General features: G+C 53.5%; 1 protein-coding gene across 2 annotated transcripts in view; it reads left to right on the top strand.

The window, feature by feature from the left end:
- The window catches only part of ZER1 (zyg-11 related cell cycle regulator), a 32,052-nt gene that overhangs the window by 1,279 nt on the left and 14,387 nt on the right, over nucleotides 1–16,386 (top strand). For both annotated transcript variants that reach the window (XM_047768600.1, XM_047768599.1), the window contains exons 2-7: nucleotides 10,830–11,080; nucleotides 13,854–14,004; nucleotides 14,214–14,650; nucleotides 14,968–15,144; nucleotides 15,932–16,046; nucleotides 16,168–16,314. In XM_047768600.1, the coding sequence (XP_047624556.1) occupies nucleotides 10,923–11,080; nucleotides 13,854–14,004; nucleotides 14,214–14,650; nucleotides 14,968–15,144; nucleotides 15,932–16,046; nucleotides 16,168–16,314 (1,185 nt within the window). In that variant the 5' untranslated portion in view covers nucleotides 10,830–10,922. The remainder of the gene's footprint in view (nucleotides 1–10,829; nucleotides 11,081–13,853; nucleotides 14,005–14,213; nucleotides 14,651–14,967; nucleotides 15,145–15,931; nucleotides 16,047–16,167; nucleotides 16,315–16,386) is intronic.

Genomic DNA, 16,386 nt, shown 5'->3' with positions numbered 1-16,386 from the left:
CGTGGCTCAGTGGAAACAAATCTGACTAATATCCATGAGATGCAGGTTCAATCCGTGGCCTCACTTAGTGGGTTAAGGATCCAGCATTGCCCTGAGCTGTGGTATAGATCACAGACGAAGCTCTGATCTGGTGTTGCTGTGGCTGTGGCTGTGGTGTAGGCCAGTGGCTACAGCTCCAATTCGACCCCTAGCCTGGGAACCTCTGTATGCTGTGGGTGCAGCCCTAAAAGGACAAAAAAAAGAAAAAGAAAAGGAAAGAAAAAAAGAAACAACCAGACAGAGTTCTCGTTGTGGCTTAGTGGTAATGAACCCAATTAGTATACATGAGCATGCTGGTTCAATCTCTGGCCTCTCTCAGTGGGTTAAGATTCTGGCATTGCTGTGAGCTGTGGTGTATGTCACAGATGAGGCTTGGATCCCAAGTTGCTGTGGCTGTGGTGTAGACTGGCAGCTGTAGCTCCAGTTTGACTCCTAGTCTGGGAACCTCCATATGCCGCAGGTGCGGCCCTACCAAAAAAAAAAGTTAAGAAACAGCCAGAGGGAGTTCCTGTCATGGCTCAGTGGTGAACGAACCTGACTAGTGTCCATGAGGACTCGGGTTCAATCCCTGGCCTCACTCAGTGGGTTGAGGATCTGGCGCTGCCGTAATCTGTGATGTGGGTCGAAGACGTGGCTCGGATCCCTCGTTGCTATGGCTCTGGCATAGGCTGGCAGCTGTAGCTCTGATTCCGCCCCTAGCCTGGCAACCTCCATATGCCACCAGTGCTGCCCTAAAACACAAAAAGACAAAAAAAAAAAAGAGAGAGAAAGAAAGAAACAGCCAGAGGACCATAGGGCTGGAGCCGAGTGAAGGAGGGGAAGAGGGGTTGACAAAGACAGAGAAGAGCAGGAGTTCCAGTCGTGGTGCAGTGGGTTGACAAATCTGACAAGGAGCCATGAGGTTGCGGGTTCGATCCCTGCCCCTGCTCAGTGGGTTAACTGTAAGCGTTGCCATGCGCTGTGGTGTAGGTTACAGACACGGCTCAGATCCCACATTGACTGTGGCTCTGGCGTAGGCCGGGGGCTGCAGCTCCAATTAGACCCCTAGCCTGGGAATCTCCATATTCCGCAGGAGCCGCCCTAGAAAAGGCAAAAAAAAAAAGACAGAGAAGAGCAGGGGCCGGATGATGGTGGGAGGATGTCAGAGACTGTTCATGTGATTCAGGGTCCCGGGGTGTCTAAGGGGACACCCTTTCAGAACTGTACTAACTCGAAGTGTCTGGGGTTAGAAAAAATATAGGTTTGTTCTAGATGACAAGTGGCCATTGTGCTCTGGCCTGGCGTTGTAAGTTCGCTTTCTCCGTCTTTCTAACGACCCTCGATGGAATAAGTGCAGAAAGGGCAGCCTTAGAGCATTGTAGTTAAATCAAGTCATGCCACAGTTTCCTGGTTGTGAGAACTTGGACAAGGGACCCTTTCCCACCTCCGTTTCCTCGTCTGTGAAATAGGCTTGTTGGGCCAAAGGCGAGGTCGTGCACCAAAGCGCTAGCGCGCTAGTTGGCATATACTGAGTCCTCAGTAGATAGCCAGCAAGCCTGCTGATGGCAGTGACCATGGGGTGGGAGTGTTTGCATGTGTCTGCCCTCAAAGCCTTTCTTTTTAGCACCAGCTGATGATGTCACCAGCTCTTGGCTGCCTCCCTGAACTAGGAGAATTTCAGTGAATGGTGGGGGAGACAGTGGGAATGGTGGTTGCATATCCCTCTTATGGTAGCTTGGTCCTGACTTTTTTGACACCAGGAGAAGGTTATAGGGGTCTTTTCTTTTTTAAAGGCCCAGCAGATCCCCATTCTGCCACATAATATAAGCCAAATGATGGGGTTGGAATAAATATGACATGGAGACAGGTTGGGAGGGGCAGTTTGTGTTGGGCCTAGACATGTGGTGGGGGGCGGTGGCTGACCTGCTGATGGAGGCTGCTGATCTTCGAAGCGCCCAGCAGAGGCTGAGATTTTGCAGCCTGCCTTATAGGGAGTGGAACAATGGTTGGTCTCTCTCTTCAACCCCCAAGCCTGGACTGTGTCATCAGACCTGGGTCATAAGCTGAGCAGGGCAGCTGGGCCAGAGGATTTGAAAATGAAAAGTCAGAGCGCTCCGATGCTGAGAGCCAGGGTGCTGGAGCCACCTGCTGTGGGTAGAGCCTCGGACTGGTCATCTGGGGACCTGGGTTCAAGCCCTGCTCTGCTACTGCTTCATTGTGTGAACTAGAGCAAGTCAGGTCCCCTGTCTGGGCCTCCGTTTTCCTGTGTCTACTCTCACTGAAGACTGTTTGGGAGGATGAAGCGAGATGCAGGTTTTGAAAGAATTCGGTATACTCCAAAGCTCTCTACAAGGTCAAAACCAGGAACGTTCCCTGGTGGTCTAGTGGCTGGGACTCAGCGCTCTCACTGCTGCAGCCCAGGTTCAGTCTCTGGTCTGGAACAGATCCCACATCAAGCTGCTGCACACAACAACCAAAAAAATTAAATTAAAAAAAACAAAAGATTTTTTAAAAAGTTCCCATCATGGCACGGCAGAAATGAATCCGACTAGGAACCATGAGGTGGTAGGTTCAATCCCTGGCCTCGCTCAGTGGATTAAGGGTCTGGTGTTGCTGTGAGCTGTGGTGTAGGCCGGCAGATGGAGCCCCAATTCGACCTCTAGCCTGGGAACCTCCATATGCTGCGAATGCAGCCCTAAAAAGCAAAAATAAAAAGTAAAAACAGGTATTGTTCTTAGGATTCTGCAGACATGATTTGGGCAGAGAGCTTCAGTACCTCAGCTGTTCTTTACTCCTGAAATGCAAGTTCAAAGATCCCTGTTGGGTGCATTTCCTTTGAGACCAACATCCTATATCTGATTCAGTCACTGGAGCTGATTTTCCAGCTTCAGAAATGAACAGAAGGGTCTCTCCAAGCATTGTTTGTAGGCAGTCACTCCATAACTATTGGTTGCCACCTTCTTGCCATTATTTCATGGCGTCTCCTTGGCAAGCCCAGGTGGTCGGTGCTGTTGACAACCTCTTGACAGGTGAGGACCCTGATGGATATTGAGGCTGGTAAATATTGCCTAGGGGGAGTTCCCTTCATGGCTCAGTGGTTAAGGAACCCGACTAGGATCCATGAGGATGGGGGTTTGATCCCTGGCCTCTCTTAGTGGGTTAAGGATCCGGCGTTGCTGTGAGCTGTGGTGTAGGTCTCAGATGTGACTCAGATCTGATGTTGCCGTGCCTGTGGTCTAGGCTAGGGGCTGTAGCTCCAATTCAACCCCGAGCCTGGGAACCTCTATATGCTGTGGGTGCGTCCCTGAAAAAAAAATATTGCCTGGGGACCTCATGGAGCGGAAGCTCCACCCTCAACCAACCAGTCATGTGCTCACTGTGTCATGGAGACCCCATGGGCCACACCAGGTCCCTTCCTCACGAAGCTTCTGGCACAGTGGTTAGAAAGTGGTGTATGCCCATGGGACAGTTACAGCGATGCCTAATCATCCGTGCTCAGTGCCCAAGGACACTCCGGGTGGTGAGCAGGCAGTGTGGACTCAGGCTGTAGAAGCAAGAGCTGAGGCTTGGAGCACGGTTCCTGCGTGTAGCACGATGGTAGAGAGACCCAGGCACTTACTGGGGTACTTTGGGCGTGTCATCGCACATCTTTGAACTGTAGTCATCCAGAAAACAAAACAATATGTCCTTATAGGTTATTTGTGACTCCAGTGAGAATATGCATGGAAAGCTCAAAATTCTGGGTCTTGAACTCCCGAATGCATGTATACGTATTGATATGTCCAATCATGTCACCTCTGAGCCTTGGCTGTCTCCACTCTAAGTTGTGAATTGTAACTCCTGCCCCCTGTGGTTGTTGGGAGAATTGAAGGGGTTCGTGCATGTGGCGGTCTCAGCAGAGGTCTTGGAAACTGGAGCTCGGTATGGCTGTGATGACCATGAGCCTGGAACCCCTGAGTCCTCAAGGCCCCTCTGCCTCCAGGGGGCACCAGCGAGTGATGATCCCATTCCTCTCCAGTCCATTTCCACACCTTCCTGACCTTACCCACCCTGTAAATTAGTCTCTGCAGGTCGTTCACCCCAGGGATGCCCCCAATTATCACTTGCACCCCTGCCCCCAGGGGGACCCCTGGCACTTGCCCTGACTCCCTTCACAGCAGCCTCCCACTCCCTCTCCTGTGAGCCACTCCCTCCTGGAAAGCTTCCAGCCTCTCTAAATAGGACATTTGTTTGGGTCCCCCACCCCCACCCCCCCGCAGCTCCTGCGTTAATATTTCACAAGTTGGGCGCTGCTCCAAGGCTCAGAGCTTCGGGCTCCCCCAGCCTCTCAGTTGGCTGGGTGTCAGGACGCTGGCAGGGTCTCATGCTCTCTCCTCTGGACCCCAGATTCTCTCTCCCCGCCTTGGATGGACAGAAGACCAAATGGTCTGGTGAGAAGCATGGGTTTGGTTTAGGATTGCCTCCCAGCCTTGTGCGATCGTAGCCCAGCCTCAGGGCCTTCATCAGAAAGCGGGCAGCAGTCTCTAGCTCACGGGGTTTTAGTGTGGGAACTCGAGCAAAAGCAAACCTTTATTCTGTCACATGCCAGGCACTGGCCGGTCCCAAGGATCCAGGAGTGTGGAAGCAGAACGGGTTCCTGTCCTCCTGGAGCTCATGGGCCCGGTGGGGGAGGGGCCATTAGCCAAACTCTTAACACACGTGATGAATTAGCCACAAGGGCAGGATCCTAGGGAATGTTGCTTGTTGGTTGAGAAAGAGACGATAGGAAATAAGGCCACGACTAGAAGCAACCAACTGGGGGCAGCAGCAGCTGCTGTCTCCCCACTGCTTCCACCCCCAGGATGTCATGGCTCGTGATGGATCCACTCAAGAGACAGGACAGAGAAGGGCCCAGGGTGCCTCCTACTATGTGGTGTGGTGTTGTAATCAGAGTTTCCTCTGTCTCCAGCTGCTAGAATCCCAGATGGCCGGTGCCTGCCACAAGAATGAGGAGCCCTAGGGGTGGCTGCCTCTGGCCGGGGCCAGACTGCAGCTGGAAGGGACACAGGTGGCTGGGTGCTCCAGCCCCCAGGCCTCTCTGCCTCGGTGCCAGGACCCATGGCTCCCTCCTCCTCCAGCTCACTCCAGCCCCCGGCAGCACTGCCAAAGGGCGCCATCTGCCTGGTTTGTCTTTTGGAGGCTTTTGGTGGCCGCGGTGGCTGGCAGGCTGGTGTTTCTTCCCACTGGGGAGGAGGGTGAGGGCAGAGCAGCTGCCTGGGTGAGTGGGCTCATCCTCCAGAAAGGGCACAGCCCCTGGGGCTCTCTCATCCAGAGTGATGAGGGTTCTGCAGTGGCCTCTGGGTGCCTGGGCCTGGCGGGCAGGGAGAGCAGGCCTTGCCTCTGGGGGTCCGTGCACTTGATGAAACCCTCCAATGTGTCCAGCCCACCCGGGCTGTGCAGCCCTTCCTCACTTCAGCAGACAGTCGTGAAATTGAGCCCATGGTGCCCGTGTCCCGCACCCTCCGCCCTTTCAGCCTGTGAGCGCCTTATCCTTCTTCCTGGAACGCCTTCCCCTTCTCTCCCCGCCACCACAGTGAACTATGACTCATCTTTTGGGTTGAAGCTGAAATGTCACTTCCAAGGACACCTGCCCTGACTCCCCAGTCCAGGGCGCATCCCCCGCCACGGGCCCCTGGTAGCACCCTCTCCTTCAGAGCACTGGTCGCAGTTCCACGGCAGGGGCTTATGTGCTTCTTAAGTGGATGTCTGTCTCCCTCCATGGCCAAGGTGCTTCCCCAGGGCAAAGACCTTGTCTGGTTTTGCTCAATAGACAGGAACCCTGGGCTAAATACGGGGCTGCCGCCAGAGGAGACAGCCCTCGTGGAGCTGGCCATCTGGCAGGGAAGCCGGCTCATTAAACCAGCATCAGTACAGAATGGTAGTTGTTCTGGCAGGGCCTGTGGCGGCACACCGCAGGAGCACCCTGGCGGATCAGGGAAGGCTTCTCGGAGGAAGTGATGTGGATGCTGAGGCCAGAGGGCACGTAGGCATCAGGAGAGGTCAAAGGTAGGGTGGACTGAGTGCTTGCGCAGTGCTTCCTGGAGAAGAGACATGAATGTGTTGGAGTGGGGGTGGAAGCAGTTTTCCGAGTAGCAAGGGGAATCATTAGTTGAATTTGGATGTTGAAAGAAAAGAAAATAGACTGAGCAAAGGTCAGAAGGTGACCTTGGGCTTTCTGGCCGGTTGCCAGTACAACGAAGGAGGCTTGTTCGGCTGGAACAGGGAGGCAGCGGGCAGGACTAGCTGCAGGGCTGGTTCTAATTCTGGAGGCTTGGAGTGGCCGCTTGAAGAGACTGGACTCGGTGGTTTCCAGCAGCAGGGTGGTGCCCCCTCTGGGTCCAGCTTCCCAGGCCAGAGAGGCCGCTGCGCTCTTGAAGATCTGAAAGTGAGTGGAGGCAAAGGGAGGCCTGTCCAGGGCCCAGGCGGCTAGTTTATCGTGCTTTTCCAGCGGGACAGCTGGCAGCCTGCGGGGCAAGGCCTGGGAGCTGGGCAAGAACAGACCCTGCTCTGTGGACCAGGGCAGGAGAGGTGGGAGGAGGGGACGATGACGTTGAAAGCTGCCTCTTACTGAGCAGTTTCCATGTGCCAGGCCATGTGCTAAGCCCTTTCTGTGTGGTTCTGTGCAGTCTGCACACGGAGTTCTCTATTTTAGAGAAGGAACTGAGGCACAGAGAGGTGCAGACACAGGCTCACGCTCGCCGGCTCTCAAGCAGCAGCCTTGAGACTTCAAGCTGGGTTGGCCTGACCTCAGAGCTCTTAGAGCGTGGTCTCCGGTGTGTGGTGGTGCCAGGACTTAGAGCTGGCAATTCCAAAGGGCACAGTGTCCCGTGGCTGCCCACTCAGTTCCCTGCGCAGCCTGAGAGGCTCAGATGTGGACACGGAGGCTCTGAGAGGCCAGGGGCAGTGCTGGGCCCTAGACTCTGCCTTCAGAACCCTCCAAGGGACGCGGTCCATCTCCCAGTTCGCACAAAATAGCCCCTCTCTCTGAGCTTGAGTTTCCTCATCTGTAAGATGGGTTCATAATCACCATTTGTCGTGCGCTTAGTTGTGTCAAGCCTGAGACAAAATGGGGAATTGCTGTCCCCCATTTTCTGGATGAGGAAACTGAGGTCCAAAGAAGTTAAATAATTTACCAGCAAACTGTGGACCTGGATTGAAACAAACCTGTCTAACCACAGAGCCTTTACTCAAAAAAAACCCACTATTGAAGGATAATACAGACAAGAAAAGGCCCCCAAGGCGTGAGCAGGTTGATGAATTTCCACAGGTGAACTTTCTAATTACTGCCTCTCAGCCAAGGTACTCACTACCCTGACTTCTAGATTCATTTGGCCAATTTTTTCACCTTTCTGATGTCGGCTGTGTTAGGAAAATGGTTTAGGACTAATTCCTGACTGTCCTTGGGTCTATAAATGGTTGACCATGTGCCATCTCGTTCACCCAACTTGCCTGTGAAGGTTCAGTCTTCATCCTCTGTCAGCATCAGTTAGCTGAACCCTGAACCCTTCTGAAGGTGGACCGCTTTGGGGTCCAGGCCATTTTCTTAACTTTTGGTTGGATTACAACATACATTTTTTTCCATTTTTTTTTTATTACTCAAATGAATTTATCACATCTGTAGTTGTATAATGATCATAACAATCCGATTTCACAGGATTTCCATCCCACAGCCCAGGCACATCCCCCCACCCCCCAAACTGTCTCCTCTGGAGACCATAAGTTTTTCAATGTCTGTGAGTCAGCATCTCTTCTGCAAAGAAGTTCAGTCTGTCCTTTTTTCAGATTCCACATGTCAGTGAAAGCATTGGATGTTGGTGTCTCATTGGATGGCTGACTTCACTTAGCATGATAGTTTCCAGGTCCATCCATGTTGCTAAAAATGCTGGTATTTCATTCCTTTTAATGGCTGAGTAATATTCCACTGTGTATATGTACCACATCTTCTGGATCCACTCCTCTGTCGATGGACATTTAGGTTGTTTCCATGTCTTGGCTATTGCAAATAGTGCTGCAGTGAACACCGGAGTACATGTGTCTTTGCGAGTCGTGGTTTTCTCTGGATAGATGCCCAGGAGTGGGATTGCTGGATCAAATGGTAGTTCTATGTTTAGTTTTCTGAGGAATCTCCATCCTGCTTTCCACAGTGGTTGCACCAATTTACAATTCCACCAACAGCGTCATAGGGTTCCTTTTTCTCCACACCCTCTCCAGCATTTGTACAACATACATTTTAAAAAGTGCACACATCATGAGACACAGCTCCCTGATCAAATATTCACAGAGTGCACACACCCGTATGCCCAGCCCTCAGATAAGGGACTAGAAGCCTCCCAGCACCCAGCCAAACCCCCAAAGCAACCACAGTCCTGACTTCTGCCACCACAGATTAGATTCCCTGGGGGTTTTTTGTTTGTTTTTTGCTTTTTTGCTTTTTAGGGTCGCACCCGAGGCAGGTGGAAGTCCCCAGGCTAGGGGTTGAAATCGGAGCTGTAGCTGCCAGCCTACACCACAGCCACAGCAACACAGGATCCAAAGCCACGTCTGTGACCTCCACCACAGCTCACAACAACGCTGGATCCTTAACCCACTGAACGAGGCCAGGGATCGAACCCTCATCCTCATGGATAATAGTCGGGTTCATAACCCGCTGAGCCACAGTGGGGACTCCTAAGATTTTCCTGTTTTTTAACTTGAGGTGGTAACATGAGTATACACTCTTCAGCGTCTGGCTCCTTTCACTAAATGTTAGGTTCCGCCAAGCTGTTGAGAGGCCGTGCGATCCCATTGCTGTGTAGTGTTTCATTGGTGTATGGACTGTATGTTCATTCTCTGGGCGGGGGACATTCCAGTTCTGTTTTTGTCGTCATTGTTGTTTGTTTTTTTTCACGGCCGCACCTGCAGCATGTGGAAGTTCCCAGGCTAGGAGTCGAATTGGAGCCGCAGCTGCTGGCCTACAGCAACACCAGATCCAAGCCTCATCGACAGCCTACTCTGCAGCTTCAGCAACTCTGGATCTTTAACCTACTGAGTGAGGCCAGGGATCCAACCCACACCTTGAGGACACTATATCGGGTTCTTAACCTGCTGAGCCACAACGGGGAACTTCCGGGCATATGGAGGTTCCCGGGCTAGGGGTCGAATCAGAGCTACACCTGCTGGCCTACGCCACAGCCACAGCCACAGCCATGTGGCATCCGAGCCCCATCTGCCATCTACACCACAGCTCACGGCATCGCTGGATCCTTAACCCACTGAGCAAGGCCAGAGATTGAACCTGCAACCTCATGGTTCCTAGTCGGATTTGTTTCCACTGCGCCATGAAGGGAACGCCTGCCCGAATTCTTGCCAGTGGAGCCGTTCCAGTGGGAGCAAAATGGCCTCTCATTGTGGTTTTGCTGATACTGGTGGAGCTGAACCCTTTCCCTTATGTTTATTGCTGCCTCATCCTTTATGAAACGTCTCTTCACATCCTTGGCCTGTTTTTTCATTGGATGCTATGTCCTGATATCTAGAAGTTGTTTATATATATATATATATATATATATATATATATATATATATATATATATATATATATATATTCTGAAAAGGAGTCCCGTATTGGATATATTATTGGAACCATCTTCCAGTCGGCAGCTGGCCCTTTCTCTTTGTTAGTGGTTCCTTTTGATGAAGAGAGTCTTACATTTTGAGGCAGTCCAATTTCTCAATTCCTCTTTATGGTTTTTTTTGGTGACCTAGTTAAGAAATTTTTGCCTACCCTGAGGTCATAAAGATATACTTTTAGAATTCCCATCGTGGCTCAGTGATAACTAATCCGGCTAGTATCCACGAGGATTCAGGTTCAATCCTTGGCCCCACTCAGTGGGTTAAGGATCTGGCGTTGCCGTGAGCTGTGGTGTAGGTCGCAGACGCAGCTCAGATCCTGCATTGCCGTGGCTGTGGTGTAGGCCGGCAGCTGCAGCTCCAATTAGACCCCTAACCTGGGAACCTCCATATGCTATGGGTGCAGGCCTTAAAAAAATATATATATATACATATATATATATATACACACACACAGACACACACATATATAGACATACACACATATATGTATACACATATATATAGAAAGAGAGAGAGACATAATACCGATGGGAGTACGCGTAGTAGCTCACCGTTAACTAACCTGACTAGTATCCATGAGGACACGGGTTTGATCCCTGGCCTTGCTCAGTGAGTTAAGGATCTGGCGTTGCCGTGGCCGTGGTGTAGGCCGGCAGAAAAAGAAAAAGAAATGATAGTGCTATGAACATTAATGTACAACTTTTATGTGGATGTGTATTTTCATTTCTCTCGGGAGGAAACTTCATTCTTAATCAGATACAGTGAGATTTGGTGATGACATATCTGTAGAGCCCTGGCACTAAGTGTTCAGACAGCGACGGCTACAGATGAGGCTAGAGAGCAACAGACACCCCAGTGCAGCTGTTAACGAAAGCCCAAGCACCGGGTCCCTGGGGCACACTAAGCCCACAGGCACTGGGAAGGCCTGGAAATGCTTGGACAAGGCCCCCTTCTCTCTGCAGGTTGAATCACGCAGCGACGGCAGCACAGCCAGGCAGGGCAGGGAAGGGAGGTGCCAGGAGTCCCAAGCCCTGACCCCGCTAAGCTGCCGTTGTGCACGTGCCATCCAGGGCCTCAGTTTGACTACTTGGAGAGGGGACCTCGGGCACATGGTGGTTCTGGCCCATGTGCGTGGCTCACTTTGCTTCTTCCCCGTTCCCCAGGCTGTGGCTCTGCCAATGATCCTGTGAGTGTTGCGGAGGCACCGCTGCCCCTGGGGGCCCCTGTCCTGGAGTGGCCCATTGCCTGCTCCCAGCATGGCGTCCGACACCCCCGAGTCCCTGATGGCCCTCTGCACCGACTTCTGCCTGCGCAACCTGGACGGCACCCTGGGCTACCTGCTGGACAAGGAGACCCTGCGGCTACATCCAGACATCTTCCTGCCCAGCGAGATCTGTGACCGGCTCGTCAATGAGTGAGCAGGCCCGGGGCTCGGGGCAGGGGCAGGCTGTCAGCCTGAGTGTGTGTGGAGATTGGGAGCATCGTGTGTGCCCTGTGTGGGGGTGTGCATGCATGTGGGATCCTGGACGCAGGATAACACCAGCATCTCCGTAACCGTGAAGTTGTATCACTGGAAAGACCATGTGTGTACACACGTGGGCTTCTGCAGCACAGGGAGGTTTGAGTGTGAAACTGCAGGTTTGTGTGACACCTATGAGAGGTTATAGAAACCTCTTATGTAACATAAATGAAGGGGTTGTGTGCCCTGTGTGTGTGTGTGTGTGTGTGCTCACATGCATGCACACACCTATGAACACGTCTGTGTGTGAACCTGAACCCATACAGGCTTACGTCCCAGTGCCAGAATAATGGAGGCATGAGCGGATCAAATTGTTCAGAAACTCTCTATGTGGTTCCTCCAAGTGATACCCCATGAATAGAGGCTCCTAGCAGGATGGAGCCTGACTTCTGGGAGTTAGTCCAAGTGCCCAACAGGAAATTGCTAGGTCAGACAGGTGCATATAAAAGTGGAAACCTCAGAGTTCCCTTCGTGGCTTAGTGGGTTAAGAACCTGTGAGGATGCAGGTTTGATCCCTGGCCTCAGTGGGTTAAGAATCTGGCATTGTTGCAAGCTACAGTGTAGTTTGCAGATATGGTTTGAATCCCGTCTTGCTATGGCTGTGGTATAGGCCTGCAGCTGCAGCTCCAATTTGACCCCTAGCCCAGAAGTTTCCATGTGCTGCAGGTGCAGCCGTAAAAAGGAGATTTAAAAAAAGCGGGAACCTGTGTGTGACTTGAAAGCCCAACTTGTCATTATTCTGATCCTCTAATGTGGGTCAGGCACTAGGTTGGACACACTGCAGATCAGAGTTGTGTCCATTTTACAGATAAAGAAACTGAGGTCTGGGAAAGTCGACTTAACTTGTGTGAAGTTGCCCAGGTAGTGTGAACAGCCAAGCCCAGATTTCGATTCCAGAGTGTTTGGTTCCACAGCTTTTTCCACCAGGTCAGGATCCTTATATCAGCTGGCATCTCAACAGTTTTCTTGCATGCTTGCTCTGTACCCAGCTGAGAACTCCAAATCCCTCAGCTCAGTCTTCTTGTTGGAAAGGGTCCTGGGAGGGACTGATCAAGGATCCAGAAGGTGGCTTAAAGATGAGGAGTTCCGGGGTTCCCGTCGTGGCACAGTGGTTAATGAATCCGACTAGGAACCATGAGGTTGCGGGTTCGGTCCCTGGCCTTGCTCAGTGGGTTAAGGATCCAGCGTTGCCGTGAACTGTGGTGTAGGTCGCAGACGCAGCTCGGATCCCGCATTGCTGTGGCTCTGGTGTAGGCCGGTGGCTACAGCTCTGATTCAACCCCTAGCCTGGGAACCTCCATATGCCACGGGAGCGGCCCAAGAAATAGCAACAACAACAATAACAACAACAAAAGACAAAAAAAAAAAAAAAGATGAGGAGTTCCCATTCTGGTTCAGCATATTAAGAACCCGACATAGGAGTTCCCATTGTGGCTCAGTGGTTAACGAACCCAACTAGGAAGCATGAGGTTGCAGGTTCGATCCCTGGCCTCACTCAGTGGGTTAAGGATCTAGCATTGCCGTGAGCTGTGGTGTAGGTCGCAGACTCAGCTTGGATCTGATGTTGCTGTCGTCAGCTGTTGCTCTGATTGGACCCCTAGCCTGGGAACCTCCATATACTACAGGTGTGGCCCTCGAAAAGACCAAAAAAATAAAGAAAAGAAATAAAATAAAAGCTAACAGAATTTAAAAAAAAAAAAAAAAAAAAGAACCCAACATAGTGTTGATGAGTATTCAGTTTCGATCCCTGGCCTTGCTCAGTAGATCTGGTGTTGCTGTAAGCTGTGGTGAAGGTCAGTGATGCAGCTCAGATCTGGCCTTGCTGTGGCTGTGGTATAGGCCAGCAGCAATTCGACCCTGAACCTGGAACTTCCATATGCTGCACATGTGGCCATAAGAAAAAAAAAAAAATGAGGAGTGTGGACAGGTGTGTGTGTGTGTGTCTGTGTGTGTGTTTTTTTTTTTTTTTTTAACTTTTCAGGACCGCACTCGCGGCATATGGAAGTTCCCAGGTTAGGGTTTGAATTGGAGCTACAGCCACCGGCCTAGGCCACAACCACAGCCACAGCAATGCCAGATACGAGCTGCATCTGAGACTTACACCACAGCTCGTGGCAATGCTGGATTCTTAACCCACTGAGCGAGACCAGGGATCGAACCCGTAACCTCATGGTTACTAGTTGGATTCATTTCCACTGTGCCACAACAGGTACTCCTTGGACGTGTATATTTGTTAAGGAAGTGTCTACAGTTTGGGTGGAAGATGCTTGGGATTTGCCACTGATAAGATACCCCTTAAGGAAGTTCCATCATGGTGCAGTGGGTTAAGGATCCAGCGTTGTCACCCCTGTGGCTCAGGTCAAGGCTGTGGTTCAGGGGTTCAGTCCCTGGCCTAGGAGCATCCACATGCCGCAGGTGTGGCCAAAAAGGAGAAAAAAAAAAAGAAAAAAAAAGAGGCCCCTTCATTGCCAGTTGGTCTGCCTTTGGGCTCCTGGTTCCTAGGGCCACCCTAATCTCACCTGTAGGGTAGTCAGGATCCAGCCAGGTTCTATGAGGAGCAGACGGAGGGTGACGCCGGGGTGGTCAGAGAAGGCTTCAGAGGCAAGGAGTGCTGGGCCTCCAAGGGAAGGTGAGGGCCCTGCCCTGAGCCAGGCTTCCTCCCTCCCAGGTATGTGGAGCTGGTCAATGCCGCCTGCAACTTTGAGCCCCACGAGAGCTTCTTCAGCCTCTTCTCGGACCCCCGCAGCACCCGCCTCACCCGTATCCACCTCCGAGAGGACCTGGTGCAGGACCAGGACCTGGAAGCCATCCGCAAGCAGGTGAGATGCAGTCACCAGGCACCGGGATGGCTGAGGTGAGGCTGCCCCGAGACGGTCACATGGCAACTGGCACAGGGATCCTGAGGCCCCTCCAGGGCTCTTCTGTTGTGTGGCCCCCTCCCCAAGCCCAGTTCCGGCCCGGGGCCCAGCCTTTGGCCCGGGGCCGGGGGTGGGGGCATAGGTGATGACCCGGCTGTGCCCGCCGCCAGGACCTGGTGGAGCTGTACCTGACCAACTGTGAGAAGCTGTCCGCCAAGAGCCTGCAGACGCTCAGGAGCTTCAGCCACACCCTGGTGTCCCTGAGCCTCTTCGGCTGCGCCAACATCTTCTACGAGGAAGAGAACCCGGGCGGCTGTGAAGACGAGTGCCTCGTCAACCCCACGTGCCAGGTGCTGGTCAAGGACTTCACCTTCGAGGGCTTTAGCCGCCTGCGCTTCCTCAACTTGGGCCGTATGATCGACGGGGTCCCCGTGGAGTCCCTGCTGCGGCCGCTGCACTCGCTGGCCGCCTTGGACCTGTCGGGCATTCAGACGAGCGACGCGGCCTTCCTGACCCAGTGGAAGGACAGCCTGGTGTCGCTTGTGCTCTACAACATGGACCTGTCCGACGACCACATCCGCGTCATCGTCCAGCTGCACAAGCTGCGGTGAGCCGGCGGCGGCCCTGCGCGTGCGCGCTGGGGCGGGCGGGGAGGCGGGGGCGGGCCGTCCCACAAGGTTCCTGAGCCCCCGGCCAGGCAGAAGATGGGGACGGAAGACACAGTCCCCCTTCTTAAACCCACTGTCTAGGCTGGATCCGGGCTGTTCAGGGCACTGGGTCCCAGTAGGTTTTTCTCAGGACACCCTGGAGCGTTTATAGCCGGAGTGAGCCCTCCCCTGCCACGGACTGAAGCAGCAGGGGTCTCCGCGACAGCCCCGCTTCTGTGTCCAGCTTCTGATGTGTGCCCCCCACCCCAATCTCCAGACACCTGGACATCTCCCGAGACCGCCTCTCCAGCTACTACAAGTTCAAGCTGACCCGCAAGGTGCTGAGCCTCTTTGTGCAGAAGCTGGGGAACCTGATGTCCCTGGACATCTCCGGCCACATGATCCTGGAGAACTGCAGCATCTCCAAGATGGACGAGGAGGCGGGACAGACCAGGTGGGGCCCCGCCTGTCTTGGGTGCTCTCCGGGCGTCACTCAACAAGCATCGGCCGCGGGCCCCTCTGGCACGTGCCAGGCTGGGCGCCAGAGATAAAGAACCGAATCAGGCCCCCTCGAGTCCGTGTGAGCTAGTGGGGCCAGACAAGTCGTTAGTGGGGCTGCGGTAGGGGAAGCAAAGGGCTCTGGGGTTGCCCTAAGGATCAGGAAGGAGGGGGAATGGCTTCCAGGCTGTGCCAAAAGCTCATTGTGAGTTTGCCAGAGGAAGGGTGTTTTAGCAGAGGGAACAGCATGTGCAAAGGCAGGGGATACAAGCCCCAGGAGTGACTGGGAAATTACAGCACTCAGACTGGCTGGAGATGGTGTGGTGGTGGTAGAGTGAGGCCGGTAGGAAGGAACCAGTTAGGCTGGTCTCCAGGTTACTGGTTGAGAGATCTGAACTGAGCCCATGCAGCTGATGGTGGACTGGAGCAGGGTTTGGTGGACAGGCACTCCCCTTCGTGAGGGTGGTGACACATCCTCATTAGAATGGCAGGCGGGACTTTCCAGAGACGGCTGCAACAGTATCTCCCGTCCCACGGGTTCTGCAGTGTAACGTGTCTCCCTTCCATCAAGACCTGGGGGTCCGTGTCAGTCCCCTGCCCTTGAGAAAAAAGGCAAGGTTGGAGGGTGTAGCCGAGGGACCCAAGGAAATGCCTTGCCCTCCCCTGGGAGAGGCCCTCCTTTGCACTGAACCCAGGGCAGCCCTAGGCCCCAGGCCACTGACCCCTGCACGCTCTTCCCTCAGCATCGAGCCTTCCAAGAGCAGCATCATGCCTTTCCGGGCTCTGAAGAGGCCATTGCAGTTCCTCGGGCTCTTTGAGACCTCCCTGTGCCGCCTCACGCACATCCCGGCCTACAAGGTGGGGCGGCGGCGGGCGGGGGGGACCAGGGCCCCGACGATGGGAGGGGGAGGGCTGGCCCGGGGCTAGAGGCGGTGGGTCCCCCCTGCTCTGGAATGTTCTGAGCATGTTCCACCTCCAGGTAAGCGGTGACAAAAATGAGGAGCAGGTGCTGAACGCCATCGAGGCCTACACGGAGCACAGGCCGGAGATCACCTCACGGGCCATCAACCTGCTTTTCGACATCGCACGCATCGAACGCTGCAACCAGCTTCTCCGGGCCCTGAAGGTCAGCCTTCCCCTCCCACCATTCCCTCCCCCTACCCCCTCCGCCACCTCGGGGCCCTGGCATCCTACTTCC

This window comes from Phacochoerus africanus, chromosome 2 (genome assembly GCF_016906955.1).
Source record: "Phacochoerus africanus isolate WHEZ1 chromosome 2, ROS_Pafr_v1, whole genome shotgun sequence".
NCBI lineage: Eukaryota > Metazoa > Chordata > Mammalia > Artiodactyla > Suidae > Phacochoerus > Phacochoerus africanus.
Note: the sequence above shows the minus strand (reverse complement) of the source record. Positions and strands in the feature narration are given on the sequence as shown.